The 26,406-nt window shown below is 36.8% G+C and overlaps 1 protein-coding gene across 3 annotated transcripts; it reads right to left on the reverse strand.

Moving 5' to 3' along the window:
• Window positions 1–26,269, reverse strand: LOC126825617 (uncharacterized). 3 transcript variants are annotated; one of them, XM_050555313.1, is made up of 12 exons: window positions 26,214–26,269; window positions 13,142–13,291; window positions 12,046–12,133; window positions 9,733–9,908; window positions 8,577–8,886; window positions 7,415–7,531; window positions 7,082–7,218; window positions 4,238–5,004; window positions 3,669–3,793; window positions 1,709–1,797; window positions 826–893; window positions 1–437 (listed from the first exon to the last, which is right to left on the reverse strand). In XM_050555313.1, the coding sequence occupies exons 2-12, from the start codon at window positions 13,269–13,271 to the stop codon at window positions 318–320; spliced, it is 2,127 nt and encodes a 708-aa protein (XP_050411270.1). In that variant the 5' UTR covers window positions 13,272–13,291; window positions 26,214–26,269; the 3' UTR covers window positions 1–317. The 3 variants fall into 3 exon arrangements, with proteins under 3 accessions (XP_050411270.1, XP_050411269.1, XP_055958032.1); XM_050555312.2 differs by lacking the exon at window positions 26,214–26,269 and adding an exon at window positions 25,271–25,291; XM_056102057.1 differs by lacking the exon at window positions 1,709–1,797.
• Between the last annotated feature and the right edge of the window lie 137 nt (window positions 26,270–26,406).

Here is a 26,406-nt window from a genome sequence, read left to right on the forward strand (position 1 = left end):
TTAAAAAGTAATATATATTCGATATTCAACAGATATGTATAATACAGCCAATAATATAATAGAACAAAATATAAATACTTGTTTAAACTCTGATCAATCATAACTAATTGATTAACTTTCAGAACGATTTTTTGTACATGTACATACAAATCCATAGAAATCAAAGCTGATAGATCTCAATACAGGAATGGAAAGTCCAAATTAGGTTTAGTGCTGACACTGCGCTGTACTATATTTTGTCGTAAAGTTGTCCTTTATTGTATATTAGATATGTATTGATCTTCTAGATGAGTATTCTTATTATATATAGATAAATACTATAATATGGAATCATTTCTTTGATTAGGTAGAAATGACTTATAAGCTTTCTGTCGTTTTTTTAATTCTTCTTTCAGCGTCTGGTATTCTTCCTTCGTATATTGTTTACTTTCTTTCGTCTGAATATAAAAATTACACCAAGCATGATAGTACTGTATTAAAAAAAAAACTATGGACCATTCACAATCATAGGGATTACTTTACTTGGGACTAATAATTATTCAGATCGACCAGTCTAGAGACTATGTAAGGTCACGGAGAGACTATGTAATTTCTGTTTTATTTCATTAATTCGTTGGCATCGCGAGGAAACCAGAGGACAAGTGACCCTACCTCCTGTCACATACATGCGGGGAATCGAAAACACGCGTTAAATCATTCCCCCCCCCCCCCAAGAAATTAAAAACATAGCTGTTTAAATCCTAAAGCCCTGTGATATGAGTACTGACCAATATGCTGTATCTAAGCTAGGTCACCAAATATTTTGACCAAAAAAAACCTCCATACCTTCTTTAATCTTTTTCTAAATCCAGGGCACGTTTTAGGCCGTAATGGTTTTGGTGTTCGGAAAACTTCTGAAAATGATGAAAAAAATAATAAAAAATATAATTTATTTTACATAAAATGGCAAATCGAACCAAAAGGAGTGTCTAGATAAATGCTAAAATTGAATTGGACTGGTGGTCGTCGTACAAATGGGATTTTTAACCCATCAATATCAGCTTGTTTATCGACAAGACAAGCTATCGATTGCTCAAATCCTTAATCAGAATCGATAATATAAACTTCCTCTTCAGGTACAACTCGTTAGCACAAGGAGATTTTATCATCACCAACCAGCCTCCGTGCCGTTATTATTATTAGTGGGATAGTACTGCGCATGCGTATTTTAAAACGGGTAGGCCTTAGTCACATTTATCTCTGAGGAGCTCCCTTTATGTAAGTAAACGCCACGTCTTTATAAGATCTCTTGCATCTACATCATCACACTGATCAGCAGTGAATATTCGCTAGGCTGCTACAATCACTGAGAGGAATGGCATCGGTTCGGTTTAATTAGCTCACAACAGTAACTTTTTCCTAGTAATAGAAAAATAAAGAAAGTTGTTTGAAGTGTATCTGGATAAAAAAAAATATTTTCTATTCCCTGTAAACGAGTTTATAAAATGAGTAAAGGGCACCATTCTGTCCGGACCAGTGTGTAAACAATGCACGCGCTATTGAGCCAATGATCGACGTTGCGTGATGTGACGTCACATGTAGAAGGCATTTGAACTTATACAGGTTAGTCATCTTATAATCTTATACATAGTTATGAGAAGGCTTTCGCAATACCCCTGTGAAACAGATTGCTACTTCATTACTATAATAGCCTTACACATGAACTCACCTTCGTCGTGGTTGTTATTATTTTGAGCATCGTGTTCATCATCTGACGTAGAATTAATGGTGGATGGGTTAATATCTAACAAACGTGGACTGAGGACAAACATAAAACATAAACAACAACAAATATGTTAGACTGGATGCAACATGGAAGCATTGGGTTGGGAACTGAACACTCAATCAGAATATTATAGGCCTACTTAGAAAGCAAAGTTGAATCGCTCTAAAGGAATAAAGTATTTTTGATAAACTAAATATTTTGGGGGAAGATTTGGGGAACATATTGGTTTTGGGAAACGTCTAACGACGAAGGGGTAGTGTAATTTTGAGGGGTCAATTTTGCTACACATACTTTCATCAACCAAAGATTGTTTACAGTGTTTCCTGCATGCAGATTGGATTATGGTAACATATAAAATATGGAATCATAAGCCGAATTAAATTATGTCGAAAGTTACTTGCATTGCACCAAACTGGAGTTATTGCCCATTTACTGGCGAAAATCTATGATTACTCGAAGGCCACTTAAAGAAAATCACGGAGGTCAATAACTACGAATGTGACAATAATCATGTCCCTCAACCCAAGTTCGTAATATTAGTAAATAACGAGGTTAAATAAACAAAATAATTAATGATAAACACACCAATTAAAACAAGGCTATTGTTAAACGTACAATGGTTGGTGATCGAATCTTGGTTATAATAATATATGTATTTGTATTTTCAAGAGAGGGCGGTACATTAACATCACATAAATAGTACAAAAGTCCGCGGGATAATCTTTGGCGGTTTTGTTTGGTTGGTTGGTAAGGGTAGTGGGGGGGGTATCATAGGTGGAGCCTCCCACCATTAGTAATTGTTTGTTGTTTTGGTGGAGGGTGCTGCGGTATTATAAATATCTAGTTGTTATACGAGTCTGACTGAAAAGTTCTACTGCCATCTGTGACAGACCTGTACAAAGTCGATGGTTTCTATTGATTTTTCTACACCCCTTCGAGGTGTACACTCTTTTGCTAACGATGCTGCAAGGTCTTGATGCCTGACAGGAAGACATTTTCTTCAGATAAAAAGTCGTTCACAGCTAACATGACGTCATCGTTACTAAGCAAATGACGACCGGCTAGTTCCTTTTTCATTTTTGGAAATAGGTCTCATCCATGGTTACAAATCTGGCAAAAAATATCAGGATCCGCTTCAAACCGGTGCAGATTGTCATGGGACGTCAGAAATCTGACACGTTTCTGATCCGCAGTTAAGAGTTTTGGTACCCATCTTTCAGACATCCTGGCAATATGTCGAGTGGTCAATCGTCGATCTGCCTTTACCATGTCATGCACCCGGGTAATATTTTCTTGAATGCTGATGGCCTTCCAGGACGCGGGTCATCGCCAAGGCCCTCTCTGCCACGCTTAAATTCCACAGCCCACTTCTTTACTGTGAAAAAGGAAGGGGCATCATCCCCGAAAGTGGAGACCATGTCGGCATGTATCTGTGTTGGGCTTAGTCCTTTCAGTTGCAGGTACTTGACGACTGTCCTATAGCCAGTTTTGTCCATTTCTGGTGATTTCAATGGATAGGTTCACAAGATGGTCTTAGAACTTTTCAGCCAGCCCTCGTACTTTTTATCCTTAGCAATTTATTTTCAGCGCTAAACCCCCTTTGTCCCATCTACCCCCATTTGAAAAGATTGAGCTTAGAGTAAATAAAAAGGTATCTATGAGTTTCAATAAAAATTGTTTCCCTAAACACACATGCTGACCTGAGTGGAAGATTCCCTTATTGTGGTATATACAGCCAAATTAATCCATTCAAACGATGAGGAGTGTTACATCGTTTACGCTTAGCAATGACTGTTAACTATAGCCTCATAGTTGTTAATGTCATGGTTAATTCACAAAAAAACCCAAATATTGTTATAGCTTTAAACATAAAAAAACAATAAAATATTATACATAGAAATACCTGTGTTTAATATTAGCAGGTTCAGTTTGAGCGTCGTCTTCCTTTCTATATGATGTAAATGCTACCGTTGTTTTCTCTCTAGGTCTAATAACTACTTTATTACCTGGTCGAGGTTTATGCTCTTCCTACAAAAAAATATATTATAATGTATACACTATTTTCTATTTCTAAGATTTTTTTTGTGAAGTAAATTTAGACCATAGGTGGCTAATCTATGGCACAAGTGGCAAACTGTACCATTCCAATTAGAACATTGGGGAATTCTAAGTGCCACATTGGCCCATTCCAAGAGGCACATAGCACATAATAATGATATGAAAACGAATTCTTAACAAAGTTGAGTCTAAATACCAAAACCTTAGCGAAATAAAAGCAGAATCAAAGGTCTCATAAAGCTAAATAATGTTTCTTGATATATGGCATATTAAAAGTCGTGCCGATAATTCTTGGCATAATAATATGGACCGTAAAAGGTTCGCACCTCCTACTTTAAGACATATTAAGGGTTTTTGTATGGGAAGACAAACTGAACAAAAAATTCATAGTAGTTTAATTGTTATTTCTCTCACCTCTACCTGATAGCGGTGTAATTTAACCATTCGTTTATTAGCCCGAGTTCCTTCATTAAACCCATTATGCCATTCCTGTATACGCCTTTCTAATAGGGTTAACGCCGAATCACTACACGCCCAGTCATATTCAGCTTCCGCTTGAGCATACATATCTCCAACACCAGCAAGGATAGAATCTGTGAATTCATCCGTCATACCATTTCTAGCCAATGAGATAGCATATTGGGATTCGTGTTCGGGACTAACTCCCTCGAGCGGCATTTCCTCTTCGATAATTGTGGGACCTCTAGCAGTGTTGTTATCTGTAACTTGTAGATAGTTTAGTTTACTTGAGCTTGAATACTTCTGAGATTGTAATTTTCGTGTACGGCGCTTATTTTCTCGCATACGAATGAGATAGAAAACACTGCCCGGTCCATACATATTAATTAAAGGTCCCTTTTGAATTCCGTCTGACCTAAGTTCGAATTCAGCTGGTTTGTCGTGCTGAACCGACGGAGCGTTTTTTAATTTTTCTTTTTTCTCTTTTTCGTCTAACGTGTATAAGAAGAATCTAAATAAAGGCAGAGTTTCTTCACTTAAACGTGAGAAGTGTAAAGTCAGTTTGTTATGGACTATATCTTTCATAATGTTCATGGAATGGGGGTGACGTTTCTCTAGCAGACGATCATAATTACTTTGGTCTAGTATAAAAACCGTGGCTTGTTCCGTACATATTATACTTTCACTATACGTTGGCAACCCTAGCACCATTTCTAAATCACCTGAAAGAAATTGGGATATTTTAAAATATTAAAGTCGCCGACCCCAATCCTGTAAATTTGGAACCATATCTAATTTTTCATAACTTAATCCACGCTAATATGTACTGATATTGATTAAATTGACCACAGATATCTAGCTCGAATGACAGTAAATTCTCTCGTTTCAACTGTTCGATTTGAATGTACTGGGAGTTTAACGTCTACTCGATACTAACTAGGTCATTTCCGGATAATTTGGTGCATTTCTTTTCTCAATATTATGCTTGCGCGTGGGGGTCTTTATTAGTAGAAAGACCCAGAGAGTTACAAACAAGAGATGGTTACAGATGCTATTATGTTGGATAAGACTTGCCTATGATGTTAATATATACTATTCAAAAAAAGTAGGGGATATTTGATTTTGGGGGCATAATACTAAAATATGCAAATGACTACGAAAAAAGTCACTATAGAACCTAACAGAAGAAACATTTCCAGTTACATGTGACGCCCAAACGCACCAATAGCTACCGCATGGAATGCAGGTGATGCTTGGGATCATCATGGGGGTCCAACCCAAGATTTGCACGACTCTGACTTTGAATGTTACAGTCATTGTGGCATTGAATTCCAGGGTGGAAACATCAGTTTAATTGTTTTAGTGACCAGAAAACAAATTTTGATATGCGTCGGCTTACCCAAAATGAAAGGTTACGTGCCCTTGGCATGCTACAGATCGGCACAACACAGGCGGTTGTGGCGCGGACGATGAATGTTTCTCAGTCTGTCATAAGCAGGCTATGGTCCAGATACCGTGATACACAATCTGTACAGGACAGACCACGCTCAGGTCGACCAAGGGCGACAACTCAAGCCCAGGATCGATTTATCCGTACCTTGGCCTTGAGAAATCGTGTCATCACAGCAAATCAGATCAGCGCTCGTCTTCAAACAGACACTGGTGTGAGAGTGAGTGGCCAGACGATTCGGAATCGACTGCATAGGGGTCACCTTCGCGCCCGACGTCCTCGCGTGATCCCTTGTTTGAGAGATCATCACATTCAGGCAAGACGTCGTTGGTGTAGGGATCGTCAACACTGGGATAATCGACGCTGGAGCAATGTGATGTTTTCAGATGAGTCAAGGTTCACTGTTGATTTTTTGGACAGACGTAGGAGGGTGTGGCGTCGTCGAAACGAGCGCTTCCAAGACGTTAACGTCATCAGACATGATCGATTTGGGGGTGGTTCTGTTATGGTGTGGGGAGGCATCACTGTTGCTGGAAGAACGGCTTTACATGTTGTTGCAGGGCGTGTTACAGGCCAGTACTACCGGGACAACATCTTGGCAGTCCATGTTGTGCCGTTCGCACGACGTCATGGCCGCCGTTTCATCTTCCAGGATGACAACGCAAGATGTCACAGGGCCAGGATCGTTACAGGTTACCTCCAACAACAGAACATCACCACATTACCTTGGCCAGCACTGAGTCCCGACCTCTCCCCCATCGAGCATGTCTGGGACATGCTTGGACAGAGGTTACGTCAACGTCAACAACGTCCTGCCAATGTCCAAGAACTTGCTGCTGCGTTGCAACAGGAATGGGACAATCTGGACCAAAATGACCTTAGACGTCTCATTAGGAGTATGCCACGTCGGATCAATGCTTGTTTGGCAAACAGAGGAGGATTTACCCGTTACTGACTTGGTTGTGATGCTGTGGTAACTTTGCTGTTTGACCCCGGGTATCATTTTACCCTTATAATGGTCAGTCTGTGCCTTACTTAGTCTAACGATCATTTGGAATAAATCGATGAATGTGAACTTCATTTCATTTTGTCATTTGTTTCTTCGTCAGTTTCATTAGGTGACTTTAATAACACTTAAAAATCAAATATCCCCTACTTTTTTTGAATAGTATAGTACAGAGGTTATTCTGTAGGGTAAGACTTACCTATAATGTCAATAGTACAAAGGTTATTCTGTAGGGTAAGACTTACCTATAATGTCAATACATGTAGTACAGACGCTATTCTGTTGGGTAAGACTTGCCTATAATGTCAATTGTACGAAGGTTATTCTGTTGGGTAAAACTTACCTATAATGTCAATAGCTCCCATCAAACACAACTCTAAATGTTTATTACCATGTTTCTTACTTTCTTGATTAGTTTGACGTTTTTGGTAAGTTGTTACTTTCTTGTCTGTAAACCTTTTCTTTTCTAAATTCATCTCTCTAATGTACAAGAATATAATGCATAACACCGTATAAAGAGGGTTATATCAATTTAAAGAAGAATTTCATAACGTAAAGGGCCTTGCCACTTTCACCTAGAAAATATATCATTAATTAAATCTTAAGCTGAAAATGCTGGGTTGAAGGGCGTTTTGTTTTATTAGGGGGATTCTGGTAAATTATTCAGTCCACTTACTTTCGTAAAAGGTCTCTTGCTTTTTCTTTCTCAAGATCAGCTATATCATGTGTTGGAAAATGTGTTGGATATTGAGATCTATGTTGAGACGGATCCATAACAACTTTAACTTGGCCGCTGAAAATAACATTAAAAATGTATGGGATCCCAAACGTTTTTTCTTGGGCAGGGATACTGGAACGTGAGTTAGTTGAGCGATATTATTATTCTCAGCAAGAATAATCGAGGATTTTATGGCAGATATCACAAATTACCGAAAATCCACGAATTAATCTATTCAGAGTAGCGTATATTGTGCAAAGCCACTAAAGATATGTACGAAAACGCCTGTATCTCAGTAATGTCTTTACAAATTTCTACCAAACTTTATACGCACTCTATTTGCGGTATCCTTACTTTAACTTTATTGTTAAATCATGTCCAAAAAAATCATATTTTTACCAACAGTGATGATACCCAAAGTAATTAATAGCGCCGTTTTAATGTAGGCTGAAAGTGCAATTAAGTCAATTCGTGAATCAAAATTGAGGATAAACCAAATCAGACATCTGAATCTTCCACAATTATAAGTAATTGGTGCTATCAGTTCCCCACCAATGGTCTCTTGTGAAAATTATTTCCTTGCCAATACATCTCTTTATCAGTAGAAATTAAACCAAATTGCCACAATTTCCGTAATTAGCCAATTTACAGTCAATGGATTAGTGGGTGTAATTGAAAATGTTCTCAATGGACTAAAGATAAATTTGTTTATGTTGAACGTGTTCTGTTTGTGTTTTCTTTCGGTATTTTTCTTTGTCGGCTATGGCAACACAGTGGGTGGAGGCTACAAGTCTAGAAAAAAAAGAGTCGAGGAAAACCACAAAGCGGTTAGGAAGGTAAATGAAGGTAAGAACTCGACAATACGTTCTCTGTCCGGATACCGGAGTAATGAGATCTAAAAAACAAAACGAGCGACTATGCCTGTTGGACGTTAAAAGTTGGTGTGAAGCATTGGGGACATGAAGGGATGAACCCTATCGATATTCAGCGTTTTGTGACTTTCCATTTCAGAGTTATCGCCCCTAAATAAAAAATATACCATATCTTGTTAACAATAAGGTATAGTTAGTGTCGAGTGGATATTAATATAAATTATAAAGTTGCTACGTCTGTATAATACCTGATGATAAAAATTAAGCCATCTACTGGAGTTCCTTGTTTTACTATCAGATCTTCAAATTTAAATATATCTTTCTTTAAACTCATAGCCATCATGTTCTTATATCTAAATGGCATGGAGTGGAATAAAGGCAGAGAATTAACAAATCTCTGTTTCTCCTCAAAAGCTTGTGACTGATGAGATCTTAATGACCGATTATAGAGGTCTTTACGTACAACTAGTAAGTCGCACACTTCTGTTGATATAATACTGGCGTTTCTAACACAGTCATTGTTGATAAGAGCCAATTCACCAAAACTTTTACCAGCCTCTGAAATAATCAAATACACGTATTTTTAGAATTAAAAACAATCCAATCGTTTAGCACCTACGGTCCCCAATTTTCCGAAATGCGCTGTTGATAACGTTGGTTTTGGCCTTCAGTCGGTAGAAAATGTTCTTTATTCCACCACGTCCATAACCTTCTAGTTCAAGTACCGATGTGTCATTTGTAGTTTTCACTATAATATCAAATTTCTCATGGCGTAATCCACGCTCATATGTACCCAGATTAATTATTAAACATTTAATTAAGAAAATAAAACCAAAATACCAACGCTAGATAATGTCTCGGCTTGGATTCAATCGGATTAAAAGAAAAGGCCCTACCAATTTTGTTGGCCATAATAAAATGACAGAGGGCTTATTACGTAGCGAAAAGCATAGATCGGTGATATTTCAATTCAACACCTCTTTGTAAATACTGAATGGTATAGATCCATTTTGGGCCTATATTCATACATGTATATATTAGTGATTCATCTTTCAAAGTATTTTAGTTTTCAAGGGATTCATATTGCACTAAAACAACTATAAAAACAAATCCACTAAAGCTTATTGGTGGCGTATCCCATAACGATTGAGAACCTTCCACGTGATCCCTTTTGGATTAATAGCGTGGAAAAACGAACAAAAACAATATTGGGATAACATTTTTAATAGTTTTAATCCTACGAGGTGTTCCCATTGTTGTAAATACATCACCACCTCCCAGTTTACAAAATGTGTCCATCCTATCCGCGTACTGGTCACGATATCAAAATAAAGAAATGAAATGTGGTTTAATGTCCTACTTTTCTGTGCTACTGAAGACGGGTCAAAATAAAGACTTATTTACCTATCACACCAAGGAAGTTTCCATATTTAGTTCTATCTATGGGTCTAATTTCTGGCCCATCCCTTAATACAGCTGCTTCCTCGTCTAACTGTTTCTTTTTAACCAGACTAAATTCTTCATCTGATAAAGTTGTGTTGATGTGAATGGATACCGAACCCGTTAAAATGATGTAAAAGCTGAAAATATATATAATGCAAAACGAATTGATGAAAAAAGCTGAAAACGAAAGCTTAATACATATAGAGAATCTCCTACGAGTCTTTTATGCTATGAGGGCTTCTTATCAAGTATTTCATTTACAGCCACGTCCCCTGCACCTCTATCATCCACGTTGCTGCCAGGCTGGAACAAACTTCCTGGCCATAAGCTTGCTACGCTGTTACGACCTTTATATAGGGAAGATACTGAGCCTCGTCCATCAGCTCCAGTCTAGCACCCACAGAGGAAACCTCAAGAAAACTATGCAATGTTCTTGATTGCTTGACTATTGGTTGTTTTCTGCTTTGAAAGTGAATGAGGACGGATGAGCATGGCACAGTCTCTATAGGCGTGACGAGAGAACGACTTATGCTTGGTAGGCATGTCACTGGAGTGTGGTGAGAAAGTATCCAGGTCTGACTGGTAACCGTGAGATCATGGTGGGAACACTTTTCGCGCAGTTAGATCTTGGCAATGAGCGTAGAAAGATCTTGTAGTAAGCGCTTGGTGTGGTCGTTGCAGGCGCATGATGGGCACGTGGCGTAAGCACCACGCTGCAGCTATGCTCCTTTTGCCTTCATGCCAGGAATAGGCTTTACTTTCCCAGGAAATCGATGATAAATAAATGCTAATAATGTGTTTAGAAAACGTTCCACCATCTTGGAAATATGCTAAATTCATGAATATACGACCATTTTACGTAGTTGTATATGACAGAAATCGAATCTGCCTCCCCGAAAACATATATATTGTCAACAAAGACAACTACTTAAACGAAATCAACCCATCGTCCGATTTTCCCGCCACAAGTGGCAGCAATGTTGGAAATATACTAAATAATATTATGTGAACATGTGATCATTTTACAAGGTTGTAAATGTCAGAAATTGATTCTGCGCCCCCGTAAACATATATATTGACACCAAACACTACCACTTAATCCAAATCTGCACATCGTCTCATTTTCCCGCCAAAAACGCCCGCCATCTTGGTAATATGTTAAGTATATGAACATGTGATCATTTTACAAGGTTTTAAATGTCAGGAATGGAATTTGCGGCCCCGAAAACATATATATTGACACCAAACACTACTACTTAATCGAAATCAGCACGTCGACCGATTTTCCCGCTAAAAATGGGCGCCATCTTGGAAATATCATCATGAAATGATGGAAAACAATCTGAGATATAGTCATGAATGCCGCCAATATTAATACATTGCCAAATCACAGTTGATAAAGCTTATTCCACGATTTCTACCCGAAAAGCCGACGGTTTTACATTAACGATCGGACTATTAAGATAAATAATTAGTTCAACAGGTCACAAGGCCATACTTATTGATATGCATCTTTTTTCAAAGATAGACTTTATTTCGCTCTGCTCTGAAAAAATTGCGCAACTTCAATCAGAAGCGGTGTGGCAGATAATTATAACCATTGCTTGTTTGTTAGACACTGATTATTGCTTGATAAAAACAACTGGATGGACTAGCCGCGTTACCCGGAGCTGCATGGTTTGAGTATATCTCAATGTTTGTGACATGCATAATAACGCAATAATCATAAATTTTCGATTTCATCATTACATACTACTGCACCAAATACAAAAACAAATTTCGCCATTAGATTTCTTACAAATCAAGTTGTTATTATGAAGTTATTTAAACACGCTATCTTTCCATATTAAAGGCGTTAACATATTGTACAAGGTGGATAACTCTCACTACCCACGAATATATTTTAAAACTCGTACTATGTTAACACTATTTGAGCGATGAACCTGCAACTGGTCAATAACTAGTATATGTCAATTTCATCATTAAATACCGATTCAAATACGAAATAAATAGCACTAGTAAATTGTTATTATAAAGTTATTTTAAAATGTATAAATTCAATAGTTTGGTTTCCCATAACGAACAAACAAATATATATCGATAAAAGATAAATAACGGCGATGAATTAAACAGTAAAGTTGTGAAATATATTCTGTAGATACATTTTGAAGCAAACAAATTAGTTTGCAGTGTGTTGACAAATTAGAGATCTGAGGTAAGCAGCATCGGGCGTATATATAGGAGAAAATAATAATATATTATTGTCCTACTTACCAATCACCCTTTTCACCTTGTCTAATAACCACAGAATCTTTTTTACATGTCATAAACTCACAATTCTTTACTATATCTTTTAATACCTCTAATGACAAAAACAATATATTTTATAACCCAATATTTTGAAGTCTTTATAATATGGATATGTTAGGACACTGACTGGATCTAGTTTAATTAGGCCTACTACCTAATTAATTGTCAAATGCTGTGTCGATATAACAAATGACATTGGGGGAAAAAAGATATATTGTTGCTTATAGGCCTACAACCTAATTAATTGTTACAGGCTGTGTCAATATAACAAATGAAATTGCAAAAAAGATATAATTGTCGCTTATATCGATTTTACTATCAAAACAACATAAATATTCCTAGTCGCTGCCATTGGATTGCTGGATTACCATATTGTTTCACTGAATGTTTTTATACTAACCTACCCACCCGAACCTAACCTATAGGCACCGAACTTCTGGAAACTGAGCCAATAGACCCGATTCCGCTGGCATCAATGTGATGAAATTCGACTTCATTTGAACCACAATTACTAAATGCCTATCAAAGACGACACAACTAATTCATTCGACTGATAATTTATTTGGTAACGTATTAGTATCAATTTATTCTGTGTTGAAATCCGGCAATTGTCATCTGCCATAATGATACTACTGATTATACGAAGACGAGTAAATTAAATTTAAGTCGATTGGAAGACAATTTGTTCCATCTGGGGGCCCTACTTCATTCATTTGTCAGATGTTATCGAAAACCGAGCTTTATTTAAGAAAACGACAACTGTATGATAAGATACCCCATTTTCTAGTGCAGTTTGAAAGACCACATAAACACACTTCATAAAGTGTTATATTTACTGCAATCCATGATGAAAGGTGTATTCTTTGGACTGTACTATAGTAAACATACATTCCGGTTGTTCATTTGAATTATTACACTTTTCAATTTCGAATATTATAGATAATATCAAGTTAGAGGTCTAGCTCCTTTAATATAGCACTTTTTGTAAGTTAGTATCAATTTTGGTATCCGGTAATATTCACTAGAAACGAAGAAAAATGTTTTTTAAAAAAAAACTCACCAGAATGAAGATATTTAAATGAATCTGATTTCTTTCTGAACCAAGGTAGAATTTGTTCTATTTCTGCATCCGGGCGTTTATCCGGTGGTTGAATTAGTAGTGATATGACTGTATCATAAAGGTGAGCCATAGCACCCCAGGATCGTGCACCTGAAATGGTTGATTTACCTTGCTTAACCATCGTTCGAGGGAAATCTGAACACTTAGCAGATAAAGTCCGGAATCTATACCCTTACATATAAAGTATTCTGAACTTATAGACACGTTTCCACGGTCAACATTTCATTCCGGAAACGCCCACGTCTTTGAGTTCAACGGTAGCACAATAAGTATCTTACAGTCTTGTCAGATGAGTTGGCCATTTCTATCAAAATGTCGTTCATTGTCAGTTACACTCTTGGGTTCTAAAATGTCTTCTAAATTTCCCGTATTATTAAGTATATATCCTAACAACTCTGATACCTTATAAAGGAAACGTATACATCCACTTGTAATGAAGTGGAATGGGTTTTACGTCCTACTTTTCTGCACCAACCGGGATAATTTATCCCTTCCTTGTGTTACTAGTCAAAGTTTCTTCACGGTGAGGCCCGTCTTTCTACAGTCAACTTTGTCATCGCTGGAATAAAAGTTATAATGTTCATGGCACCATTTGATGAAAATGTCACAAATGAACGAAGCAAATGTCCGTTGGTCAAAGATCACAGCGGGACAAGAATAGTTCTAAATCTGTACAACCAATAATGGGAACTAAACAAACGGATCTTAAGGAATCGATTGGATGATTATGATATGACTTAAGTAGGGTTAATATTCTATTTCCGGTAGATACACGGTATTAAAGTGATCCAAAAATACTACTTTAGATTTTGACCACCGCATAGACATCGATTTTTAATTTTGTTAAGATTATTTTCGTATTTTGATCTGACAATATTATTATAAAAATCTATATCTTGTTCCATGAAGATAGTATTAAATTTAGTAGCTACACCCATGGACTCTATACTATCTATTACAAGGTCCATGGATTCTCTGGTACCATATTTATATCTACCCCTAATATATTTACACCCTATAAACTCAATCATTCCGGAGATATGGAGGGTTAAGGTGCCAATAGCAGCCGTATTGGATTTATGCTAATTACTCGAAAACCTATCTTTTTATTTTGGATTTATGCTAATTGTTGCTCGTATGACTTATGACGTCACAAGGTCGTCACCTGGCATTTTTTTTCTAGTTCTTTGGTAGCACTTTCCTGTCTACTCGTAATACATTTACATCCTCCAAACTCAACCAATCCCGAGATATCGGAGTTTTAAGTTTCAATGGCGGCCATATTGGATTTATGCTAATTGTTGGCCGTATGACGTGACAGGGACGTCATTTAGCTATGTTTTTTGAGTCATCTGTACCACTTTCCTATCTATCCGTAATACATTTACACCCTCCAAACTCAACCATTCCCGAGATATTGGAGTTTTATGGTGCCAATGGTGGCTATATTGGATTTATGCTGATTACTCGAAAACCTATCTTTTTATTTTGGGCGATTTTTGTTTAGGGGACCTTCAGGGATCCCTCTACCAGATTCCGTCGAGATAATCCGACTGCAATTTGTTCTAGGTGATTTATTATATTTACCGGACTATAAGCAAGGCAATTAGTGTTACTCTCAATTTTTTGGCATCACCTTAGTATATTGGGTGGCCTAGAAAACAACAGTACACTATTTAAAGTGGGCTAATTCAAACGACACGTGAACTGTAAATGGTATAGGTACAACACTTTTTGAATTATTGCACTTTATTCAATTTCTTAGATGACCTTAGTATATACTTGATTTTATATCATGGCCTTACTATACTTGATTTTGTATCATTACCTTAGTATACTTGATTTTATATCATCGTTTTAGTATATACTTGATTTTATATCATCACCTTAGTATATACCCGATTGTATATCCTCACCTTGTACTTGATTTTATATCCTCACCTTAGCGTATACCTAATTTTATATCATCACCTTATTCTTCATTTTATATCATCACCTTATTCTTCATTTTATATCATCACCTTATATTTGATTTATATCACCATCTTAGTATAGGCCTATACTTATTTTTATATAAATTGATAGCTTAGTATATATACTCATGCCATTCTCAAAACGACCCATATAATTAATATCACCTTAACAAGGCCCCACAATTATTTTTTTATAAAACACATTCAATTTTACATTGTCACCTTAGTATATACTCAAAATATAAGCTCTAAGCGCGCGTTTACTTACTGTGGTTACCAAGTAATTTCTCCATTTTTTTTCTTCTGGTCAATATACTATATACAATAAATATATGAAATAATCGATATCTGTTTATCACGTAAAGCACTTAGTTATCACTCAATTAGTTCAATAAATCGCCCTTTTTTCGATTAGTCTTACACACTTTCTTATTCGTCACAAACAGGTTGCATTTAAACATTTGTCAAAAATAGTCTATAACCATTTCACAATTCAAACAGACTTTATCCTGTATATGTTCCACAGAAAGGTGAAATAATTTGGTGATATAATATCGCATTATATACAGAATCTACACGCGAAATTGTTTAAATTATTTTCCTCGCTTAAAATAATGACGTCTTTGTGATGATTCCTTCTAAACAATTAAGTCTTGTATTCTCAGTTCAACGGAGATTGAAAATAAATGTTTTGTCAATTACCGAGCTTTGAATATCACTTCGGTTAAAACATATAAATTAGTATGCGCGACTGTATCTCCATAGGTGAACGTCGTGCAAGAATTTCACGATCGGCATCCACTATGCTGTTTATCGTAAAGACCAACCTTGTCCTTACAAAACCATATCATCCATTTATGACACATTAAACCCCAATTCACCTCTCTCACTGATCGAAAATAATTTGTGAAGCCAACTGAATCAATTGATTAGTATCCAAAAAATCATTGTAATATCCTGTATAGTATAGACTTGAGTTGTTTGTGTCCTCACTTCACTCTGGTGAAAGATTAATCCCTTAATCGGCTCGGGCTACAATTGTAATCCCTCGACGTCGACCTGTTACACAAGCCTATCACTACACTATACCCAAACCCAATAATTTAGTCTCGATTTTTGATATGTTTCTGAAGACAATGTTCTAAACAGGACATTTTTCTGACAAAAAAATTATTTGCTTGGTTTCACGCTAGACTTAGATTAAAGACCACTATCCAATCGCATTTAATGACAATCAGAGTCTAATCAATCATATTATGTCTAGGTTTCTTTTGCTGATCAATCTATTATCGATACATTTATAAAGGTGGCAATTTTTACAGACAATGACATCGTTATGAGCCATTATTTGCAAGAACACAGGTCTAAAAAGAATGCCTAATTTCAATAAAATGAAATTGACAATAATTTGCAATTTACTGAAATGTAATATATAATGTTGAAGAGGGTACATAACAAGACAGTTCTTGTTTTTGTTCTAAACATCTTGCTTATCCTGACGAGCTATTATCAGTTTGACTAGCCCGTGAGAAATATTGTTTTTGATAATGGCATAACCGAGTCTATAACATTTATCAATATGGCGTTATGTGTAGCCGCGAATTACAGCATCATATTTTGTCATTTGCATGAATATATTGTGTTCGCTTTTCACTATATTTGACTGTAAATGTAGATTCAGCTCAATCGAAAAGTAAACACCAAGCCGATTTGTGACCCCTTAAAAATGTAAAGGGGTTTAACGTCCAAATATTCTGCTTTTAAAAAAAAAGAAAGCCGGTACATATCATGTTTATTGAATTTCTCTTAAAACAGTTAATCAGAAATGAAATTGCGTTTAACGTCCTGTTTTTGTGCACTAATAGGGCTAACGACGACGGTCACATACAATGTAGTGTCCTATAAGGAAAACCCAATTGCCAAGGGATCTTCTGCGTATACGCCAACGTGCGCACAGGGCCTAGTTGTTTTTTTTATCTCACGCGAAAAACTACCCACTGTCCTTGGGCAGGACCGAATCAGGAACCGCGTGGTTAGTGATTCAAGGTCTTACTTACTGAGCTACCGTGGTTCCCAGTTAATCGGAAGGCTGAGGGCGTGTTTGATTGAATTCAATCCGAACAAAGTTGGATTCGATTTAAATCAGCGAAACGTACTTATTTCTGGTCAAAGTTGAAATATCTATTCCTGTCTGATTTATCACTTTATCGATATAAGGTATAATACAGAATATCAAGGACCGATATACAGCGATCTTCAAATGTGAAATTAATCAGGAACCCAGATTCGAATACTGATCAGCTAAGGGGTGATGATTGCTCAACTCAAAACTACATTTTTTCGCAATTCAGAAACAGCTCTGAGAGTTTCTTACAGATTTTAAAAACCGAATCCAGATCTTTGAATAGTGTGGACTATTTGGATTGAAAATGAAAAATGGTGTAATTAACAGAGAGTGTTTGCGTTCCATTAAATTGGGAATTTAAAGGATCTAGATTTAGATTCAAAACAACTCGCCTGCAAACATAACATTCGGCTGTGTCTTGTCTCCAGATTACCATTAAACACGATTATAGTATGACGTCTTGTTCACTATATTGTAATAATGTATTGTTTTTCTTCAGGTAAACGAGGAAGGTTTAAATGCAGTAAGCGGATTATGCTATAACCTAAATAACAGCTATGAAATATTTCTCAATATAAGTAATGACTAATGATTATTATTAGTATACATATGGCGCCTCTATATATAGTACATGTATATGTCATCATAAAACACCTACTGTTTGTTAAACTGATTTACACAAATTATTTATTCATTTAAATATCAAATAAATGTAAGTGTCAAATGTGTGAAAGCACAGGGTTTATGGTGCGACGGGGGTATGCCTAATCAGCATTCTATAGACCGGAGTTCTGTGAACACCGAGTGCCTAATCTGAACAAAGACTTGTGTCATATCTTAAGAAACAAAAGTCCTGAAAAGATCCCAAGATTTGTTCAACCTACAATTATCAATTATTTTTGGACCAGGAACTGCGTAACTCATCTAAATTGCCCATTTAATTTTAAATGGATTGAAGATAAAACGATTTGTTTGAATTTATTGTGTTCATTTAGTTTCTATTTAGATGAAAACTTTATTCGTTAAAAAAGTTCTCCCCCGTATGCTAAACCGTGGATAAAACGATTGAGATATAAGCGATTTTCTATTCACTGGTCGACCTAAATCAAAGACATCCTATCCATTTTACCGAGTTAAATGACTGAAGTACATTATACGTTTGTGGGTAATACAACACCAAACATACACAATATAATAACACTAGTTTATGTCGATTCATTTATAAAGAGATTTAACGCCTGCGTGAAAGATAATATATCATGTAATCACAGATTTGGATTCTTATAAAAACAAATAGTGCAGGATGGCCGCATTACACGCAAACAGAACCGTAAAGACAAACCGCGGCCAAGACATAAAATGAAATGAAATGGGGTTTAACGTCCTACTGTTCTGCTCTTAAACTGGGCTAATGAAGACGGGCATACGCCATACAGTGTGCTATGAGGGAAATTTCGCCCGGGCAGCAGCGCTACGGCCTACTCTTATATCGAATTCCAACTGCCAAGGGATCTTTTACGTGCACGCCAATATGTACACGGGACCTCGGTTTTTCGTCCCATCTGAACGACTAGACAGCTGTCCTTGTCAGGCCCTCCGCCTGCATCACTGACAAGGGGAAACCACGCCGGAAAATCTAGATGAACTTTCTCGGCCAATGCAGGAATCGAACACCCGACCTCCAGGCTAGCGAGCCAACGTCTTACCCACTTAGCCACGTGATCCACCGCGGGCAAGACACAAACTGCACAGACAATGCAAGTAATAAACACCACGTATCAAGTCAAGTGAATCGGTGCCGTCGGGCCTGTAATGATATAGGCTTCACTTAAAATGAAATATTAATTTTAAAACAAAACAATCATTAGCAAGAAAGACGCAATAATGCGAACAGCATTGCCAGTGGTCGTATTGAAGGCGATAGTCAAAATGCTGTCAGTATTGACAGCAAACGATATACTACTCCATGTTGGGAGAAGGGCAGGGTCTGAATGGAATGGAATGGGACCTACCGTTTCCTCATACACAGCATGTCTAGCCTCGATCAGCAGTACTAAAGTCAGTACGATAAACAGCATAGTCTCGATTATCCATTTAATCGTTAAATCGTGAAGGAAAGTTATGCAGTAAATCTGCTCATAATCCACTAAAGATCGCAGGAACTTATGTCTAATTAATAATTTTTTAGATAACATTTCAGGCCTAAAGAAAGTCCTGCAATAGACAGATTTAGCTCTTGTATAATGTATGTTTAAGTGCACGGTTTAACCTCGGGTAAACATCCCCCCGCAATGACTAGACACAATTTTCGTCGGTGTGCAAAACCGGTACATCTAGCCGACAATCCAGTTTTCTGACTACTGTACTATCAGTGAGATTCCTGTTATAATGCGTTATTTAGAGCCTTAAATTGTTAATGGCATCAACAGACACGGGGGGTCCCATATTCAAAGACATAATTCTATCAAAAAGTGAATAACAAGTCATTGGGGACGCTTGAAACATACCGATTTTTAAAACTTATATGGCAGTCCAATATTTCCTCTATACTACTCCATGACAATCTGATTAAAACAAATCCTATTTCGTTCTTTTAGTTCCAAATTTCATTTTACTTTCTTTTTTTTTTAAACTACCTGGCTCAATGCAGCGGGGGTATAAAAACGGAACACAATATAGATCATTTTAATCAGATTGCTTCCAAGCCAATGTCGTTAAAATGTTACTTTTTTTTAGTAATGCTGATGGTGTAGACCACAAGGTTAAATCTATACTTTTTTTTAGTAATGCTGATGGTGAAGACCGCAAGGTTAAATCTATACTTCACGTAACGTGACGTTCGTAAAATTTTATGTAAATATGCTTATAAATATTTTAAGTGGTTTTATTTCAATATCGAACATATAAGAGATCTATTTATTATATTAAACAGTAGTACACGCCTCTCGATATACTTGCATAAATTATATACAGAAACCAGTCTTTACCTATCTGTGTGAAATATGTAGCCATGAAAAATATTCTTTAAGAGATTTATTTGTCATCTTGTAATCCGGGTTCTATATTCGTAGGCGCAGAATCGGGAATTGTGTGGCCAATTTGGATTCGTTTGTCAATTAATTACGCCAAAGACGTCAGCTCTTTTCACTCATCGGCTACTTAGTGAATAAATGAAATGAAATTAAATGGAGTTTAACTGCTCCGAACAGGGCTAATGAAGACGAGCATACGCCATACAGTGTGCTATGAGGGACATTTTGCCCGGACAGCGGCACTTAGGCCTACTCTTATATCGAATTTCAACTGTCAAGGGATCTTTTACACGCACGCCAATATGTACACGGGGTCTCGGTTTTTCGTCCCATCCGAACGACTAGACAGCTGTCCTTGCCAGGCCCTCCGTCCTGCATCACTGACAAGGGAGAACCACGCCGGAAAATCTGGATGACCTTTCTCGGCCAATGCAGGGATCGAACACCCGACCACCAGGCTAGTGAGCTAGCGGTTTACCCACTTAGCCACCCTGACCCCCCCAGTTAGTGAATAACATGGACCGTTTTTGTTAAAGGGGCATGATGGGGGGGGGGTAGATAAATAATTGGCAGTTCTCGCTATAATAATTATTAAAATACAGATGTGACGTCACCCTTTGATGTTGGCGTACCATTATTTCAAATAATCGTACGGGCAACTTGCCAATAGTACTATATTCATACCAGTGAGATATTGGACTAGTGTGACGTAAAAGCTCGTGCGGAGTGTCAGTATTTTAAGATGTTTAATGGTCTCGAGCTTACGACATTGCGTAATATATTGTAATGTCTCGCTCTCGACCATTAAACAATACATAATAACGCAAATACATAGAATATGCTGAAAATTTCAGTCAAATTGCTCCACTCTGAACCGAGATATATAGCTTTTGAAGTTTAGGCTAGCCTCGATTATCATTACTAAAGTCGGTACGATAAAAAAAAAACAATGTCTCGATTATCCATTTTTACGTTTAATTATTTTTGAAAAAATGTATTTCAATCCGCTAAATCTCGCAGGCTAGCGATGGCATCGAGAGTTGATTATGTTATGGATAAGTTAATAATGTATAATTAATAATTTAGATAACATTCAGGCCTAAAAAAGGAACTGCATAGGCAGATTTAGCTCTTGCATAATTGTCGTGATTGAGTCCAAGATCGGGTACGTGCAGATACGGTCGGATACGTATGATAAGCCTCCGTCAGATCAAAGCTCGATGTGGTCTAAAAAGTTTGGCGATCTAAGGAGACTCATAATTTCTGGCAGGTCGAGTATAATCGCAGTTCAAATTTGGAATTACTTCAACCAGTCTCCGGGACCAACAAACTCGGTCAAACAAGACCTCAGCACGCTCTCAACACGACCAACGCGATCTAAGAAGACCTTAACACGACCGAACGTGATCCCGATGCGATGCAACAAGACAACGAGATGTTCACCAGACACAATATGAAACTACAAGCCATTTTCTATGGAAGCGTATAGGGGTCAGTAGCTCGATAGATATTTAGTTGGCAATATGGACCGTCACGTACACTCGTCGGGAAGGGTCGAGTTGATGTCTTTTTAACAAGACCTGCTCCCGATTCACCAAGACCTGACGGCGACCTTCGCGATCCACAAAGGCCTTCTCCAGCTTTACAACGCGACTCAAAATATAGGTCGTGTTTTGGTGTGATGGGGGCTTTAGAGGTTGAGTTGATACCTTTTCAACAAGACCTGCTCCCGATTCACCAAGACCTGACGGCGACCTTCGCGATCCAAGAAGACCTTCCCAATCTTTACAATGCGACTAAGAATTTCAATCGTAGCCCGAAAGAGAAGGACGGTGTCTAATCGTGCAGAGGATACAAAAAATGAGTTCCAGTCTCTACACTGGCACGTAAATAACCCTTGACTGGTAATACCCCCCCCCCTCCTCACGCCTCCAGTAGCACACTGGAAAGGGCATGCCCGTTTCAGTTGGTGGGTCGAAAAACCGAAGTCCTGTTTACACATTGGCGTGCACGTAAAAGAACCTTTGTTAGTTGGAGTAAGAGTAATGAATTTCCCTCATAGCTCACTGTATAGTGTATGCCCGTCTACTTTAGCGCAGTCGGTGCAGAAAAGTAAGCCGTTCAACCCCATTTCATTTGATTTAAAATACAGATAATTGTTGATTATTCTTCTTTATTCGTCGTTACTAATAAGACTATACCAAAACGCTATTTTAGTGTTTTGATTTTTTTGTTTATATTTATAAGTACTTACAACAACTGCTAGACATAATATTTATCGTTTTGATCCCTTTGTGAATATGAGTACTTACCCTCCCTACAGGTGTGGTGTATTATTATTGATCAACAATACTTTCTCTCCATATTTCGTTTACGGGGTTCAATAAAGTACACACTAATTGATATCTCCTTACCGGCATTTAATAAAAGGAAACCTGTATAAGCTGTTTCTAATATGTGCATGTTACAATCCTAAATAGGCTATACAATATAGCCAACTTATTTCTTTAGTTTAATCTGCACTCACGCACATTTTCTTTAGCAATACTTTCATAAAATTATTCTACATGGTTAATTAGTTTTATGTTTTAGAATTTGGATATGGCAGTCACAGAGAGATACAATGGATGATAATCCTGTAATTACCTAACCTAATCCATCATAATCCCAAAGATTAAAGTTCGATAAAATATAAAAGATATGTCTTAATACGTCTGTTTATAAACCAGGGAGGTAACTCTCCTATGACTATTTCCATCAATACCAGGAGATGGATGATGACAAATCCTTAAAACTTTAGTCATATTTATTTATCGGAGTAGTAGTGAAATGGGTTTAACGTCCCCTAGACACAAACTAGGTCATTTCGCCACTAACATATGGATCAATTTTATTTCAATAATACGCTTGCTCTTTGGGGTCTTTAACAGTAGGAGGACCCGGAGAAAACCAACGAGGTTGGACAGGTGACTCTACTCCTTGTCACCTTCAAGCGGGAATCGAAACCACGTCACTTAACTCAATGACAGGCTTTATGACTTAACGCGCACGCGTTAACCATTCGGCAACCCAACTCCTCTTGAAATTTCTGGACCATCCCAATTTTACGACTACGGTTCCGTGTGTAATGCCAAAAACAATCTGTGACCGACGTTCCATTCACAAAGGTTACGTCTACGTAGATTAATTAAATAGGTTGTAACTTGTCAGTGGCGTGCAGAGAGGGTGCAAAAGGGGGATTTGGCCCCGGTCATCCAAATCAGGGGTGGGGCGCATCCAATCGGAGAATAAAATTAAAACTTCAAAGTGTTCTGAAATTTGATATCATAACTGTTAACTTTATTGTATTAACTGCACTATTTAATTTGAATAAAAAAGGTTCGTTTCATCTATATTGACAGACTAGGGTTAGGGTTTGAGTTATGGTTAAGCCGAAACGTCGTAATTAAAACTTTTCAATCATCACAAAAAAAAAACAAAAAAACAAAAAAACACGAGTTTACCAGAAAAAAACTTGAAGGTGATGCTGCTAAGAAATAATTTTGAGTCTAGCGGAGAAATCACTAAGTGTTCTCACTTGCGATATCAGAATTGTTTTACCCACCGAAAGAAAACTATGTCACTATAACTTCACTGTTACAAATTGACCGCATGATGAAATAGTATACGGAGATAATGTGATCGGCAAGAGAATCCAAATTGGTAGAGTATAGCCATTTCCCAAATTCATTGCATTTAGGTTTCAATTGTTGGTCGGACATTCTTGGTCATCAGGGTAACAAGATGTTTCTTGGTCAATGGGTCTCCCGTCGTCATTAGCCCAGTCGGTGCCGAAAAGTAGACCATTAAACACTATTCCATTTCCACAAGAGTATATAAAGGGGACACACTGCCGCAAATCAATCATGATAATATGACAAACTACACAATATTTTCTATGAACTGAACAAGAACAAGTGGATAATAACACGGTGCCCAAAAATTCCTTATCTTGTGAGCTCCTCAAATGAAAGGTAGTATTTGAAACTGTATAGTATTTCCGATAACGTGTAGTTCATTGCAATAGTTGCTAATCTTAAAGGCGCTAAATCGCTAATAATTGGGACCTAGAGATTGACACAAATAGATCGCAACGTATATAATAATGTAATAAGAATGTACATGTGTATATAAACTGATTTACACGCAATCGTTTCTGTTTTTACCGTAATTTCTAATCAGTTATGTTCGGCGAAATACGGGAGAAGTCTAAATGAAATTGTAATCTCTAGCTTCTGGTTATTCCAGTCTACACCGATAGTATTTATCGCACATGCTCTTCAGATAAGAATATGGCGTGGCATGACTTGTGGAATATGTCTAGTCTCGTTCTTCGAATCGCTTGTTACAAATGGCGCTGAAACGCATTATGGTACACGATGCGTGTACCAATGGTAAAATGTTTATTTTGTCTTAAATATTGGATATCAGAAGCCTACCATTTTCCGGTAGGATTACAACATCAGTGTTGATTTGAATTGACAAATAATCCGGGTTTTCAATGTCGAAGACTATAGAGATGATAATGAGTTAGAGACTTAGCTACTTGAAGTAAAAGGTGTGTGTCTATCTTTTCATTGCACGTAGTATATTAATTCAAAACTAATTGAATAAATATTCTTATTTTCACCTAATTAAAATATTGAGACCCTTAAAAAAGTTGTCCTATGTCCCAATAGTATGCCTATGCGTCCTAGTTAATTAGGGAATGTTCGAGTTTTTCCTTAAGTACTCGTAATTTAGTTAGCAAAGTTTCTTCTTGTTCCTGTATTTAAATGTTAAAACAATAATTCTTTCTCTTCAAATAATAAAATATTCATATCGAACGTATGTTCTGTTTTATTGGTCAAGTTTGAATCAACTCTAATGTTTCATTGAAATAAAAAGAAATTTGACCCACCTTTAGATCTAGAACAGTCCGTCCTTTATCCAACGATTAAAATAAGTTACTAATGTAATGTATATAGATATTAATAGTGCCCACAATTGCTATTAATATGCACTTAAAGAAATTTCTTTTTTTTATTTAAAATATGGGTTACGTCAAATTTGAATAGAAACTCAAACATACCTTTGGGATTTTCGCCCATTGCTGTTGGCTACACTAAGCGACCAGGGTTGGCTTTACGACCCTTCACTAAATAGACAAAATCCGCATTTGTTGTTTTTTTCTTCATAATGAAAATAGTCAGCCCTGTCTCTATTGTCGGGTGTGTGATTAATACAATTCAATTGTAAACCCCAGCCATTCAAATATAGATAATACATAAATAATATGTAAGCAAATAAACGGCTTTTATTACTTATAATATACACAAATGTCTTATTATATACAGTCGTCAACTATTGTGTGCATATACATTATGTTTAAGGCGGATTTTTTTCATGGCGCTAATGACTTAGTTTCCTTATAAGATATAGACATACCTTGACATTGCACAAGTCATTTGCCCAACCGGGCATTTACAATGTTGAACTTTTAAAAAGAGACAATTTTTTAGTATAAATTTTAATTGTATATTTATATAACCTGGTTTTTTTTATATTTTAGATATTTAGATACATAAAAGAATTGAAATATTGAATTTTAATTTATTTACTTACCTGTGCTATATTTTTTTTTTATGTATGCGAATCAATTTATTACTGTGGTATTATTTAGTGTATCTCGTTAAAATCACCATATTTGGTGCAATATAGACCGGTTGGTGCAGACGTACCATTTCATATCATATCGTAACTATTATAAATAAGACACGCTACTATATATAGCCCCAAAGCATATTATATATGTGAATATATTTGTAAAATTTGATATATTTTGCTTGATAAACGATACCTACGCGTAAATAGCTGTTAATAATACGTATGTGTCCTCCAAGCAACCAGTTCTCTCAATACCTGCGCATTAGTAATACAAAACCGGGAAGGTATACGGTAGGGTGGTGGGTTATAATATACGGTTGGTCACCAATGTAAGTGTCGTGGTTTCGATTCCATGCTTGAGCGTGATATATCACTGATAAAAAGTAAGGT

The sequence above is a fragment of the Patella vulgata genome, chromosome 6, assembly GCF_932274485.2.
Source record: "Patella vulgata chromosome 6, xgPatVulg1.2, whole genome shotgun sequence".
Lineage (NCBI taxonomy): Eukaryota > Metazoa > Mollusca > Gastropoda > Patellidae > Patella > Patella vulgata.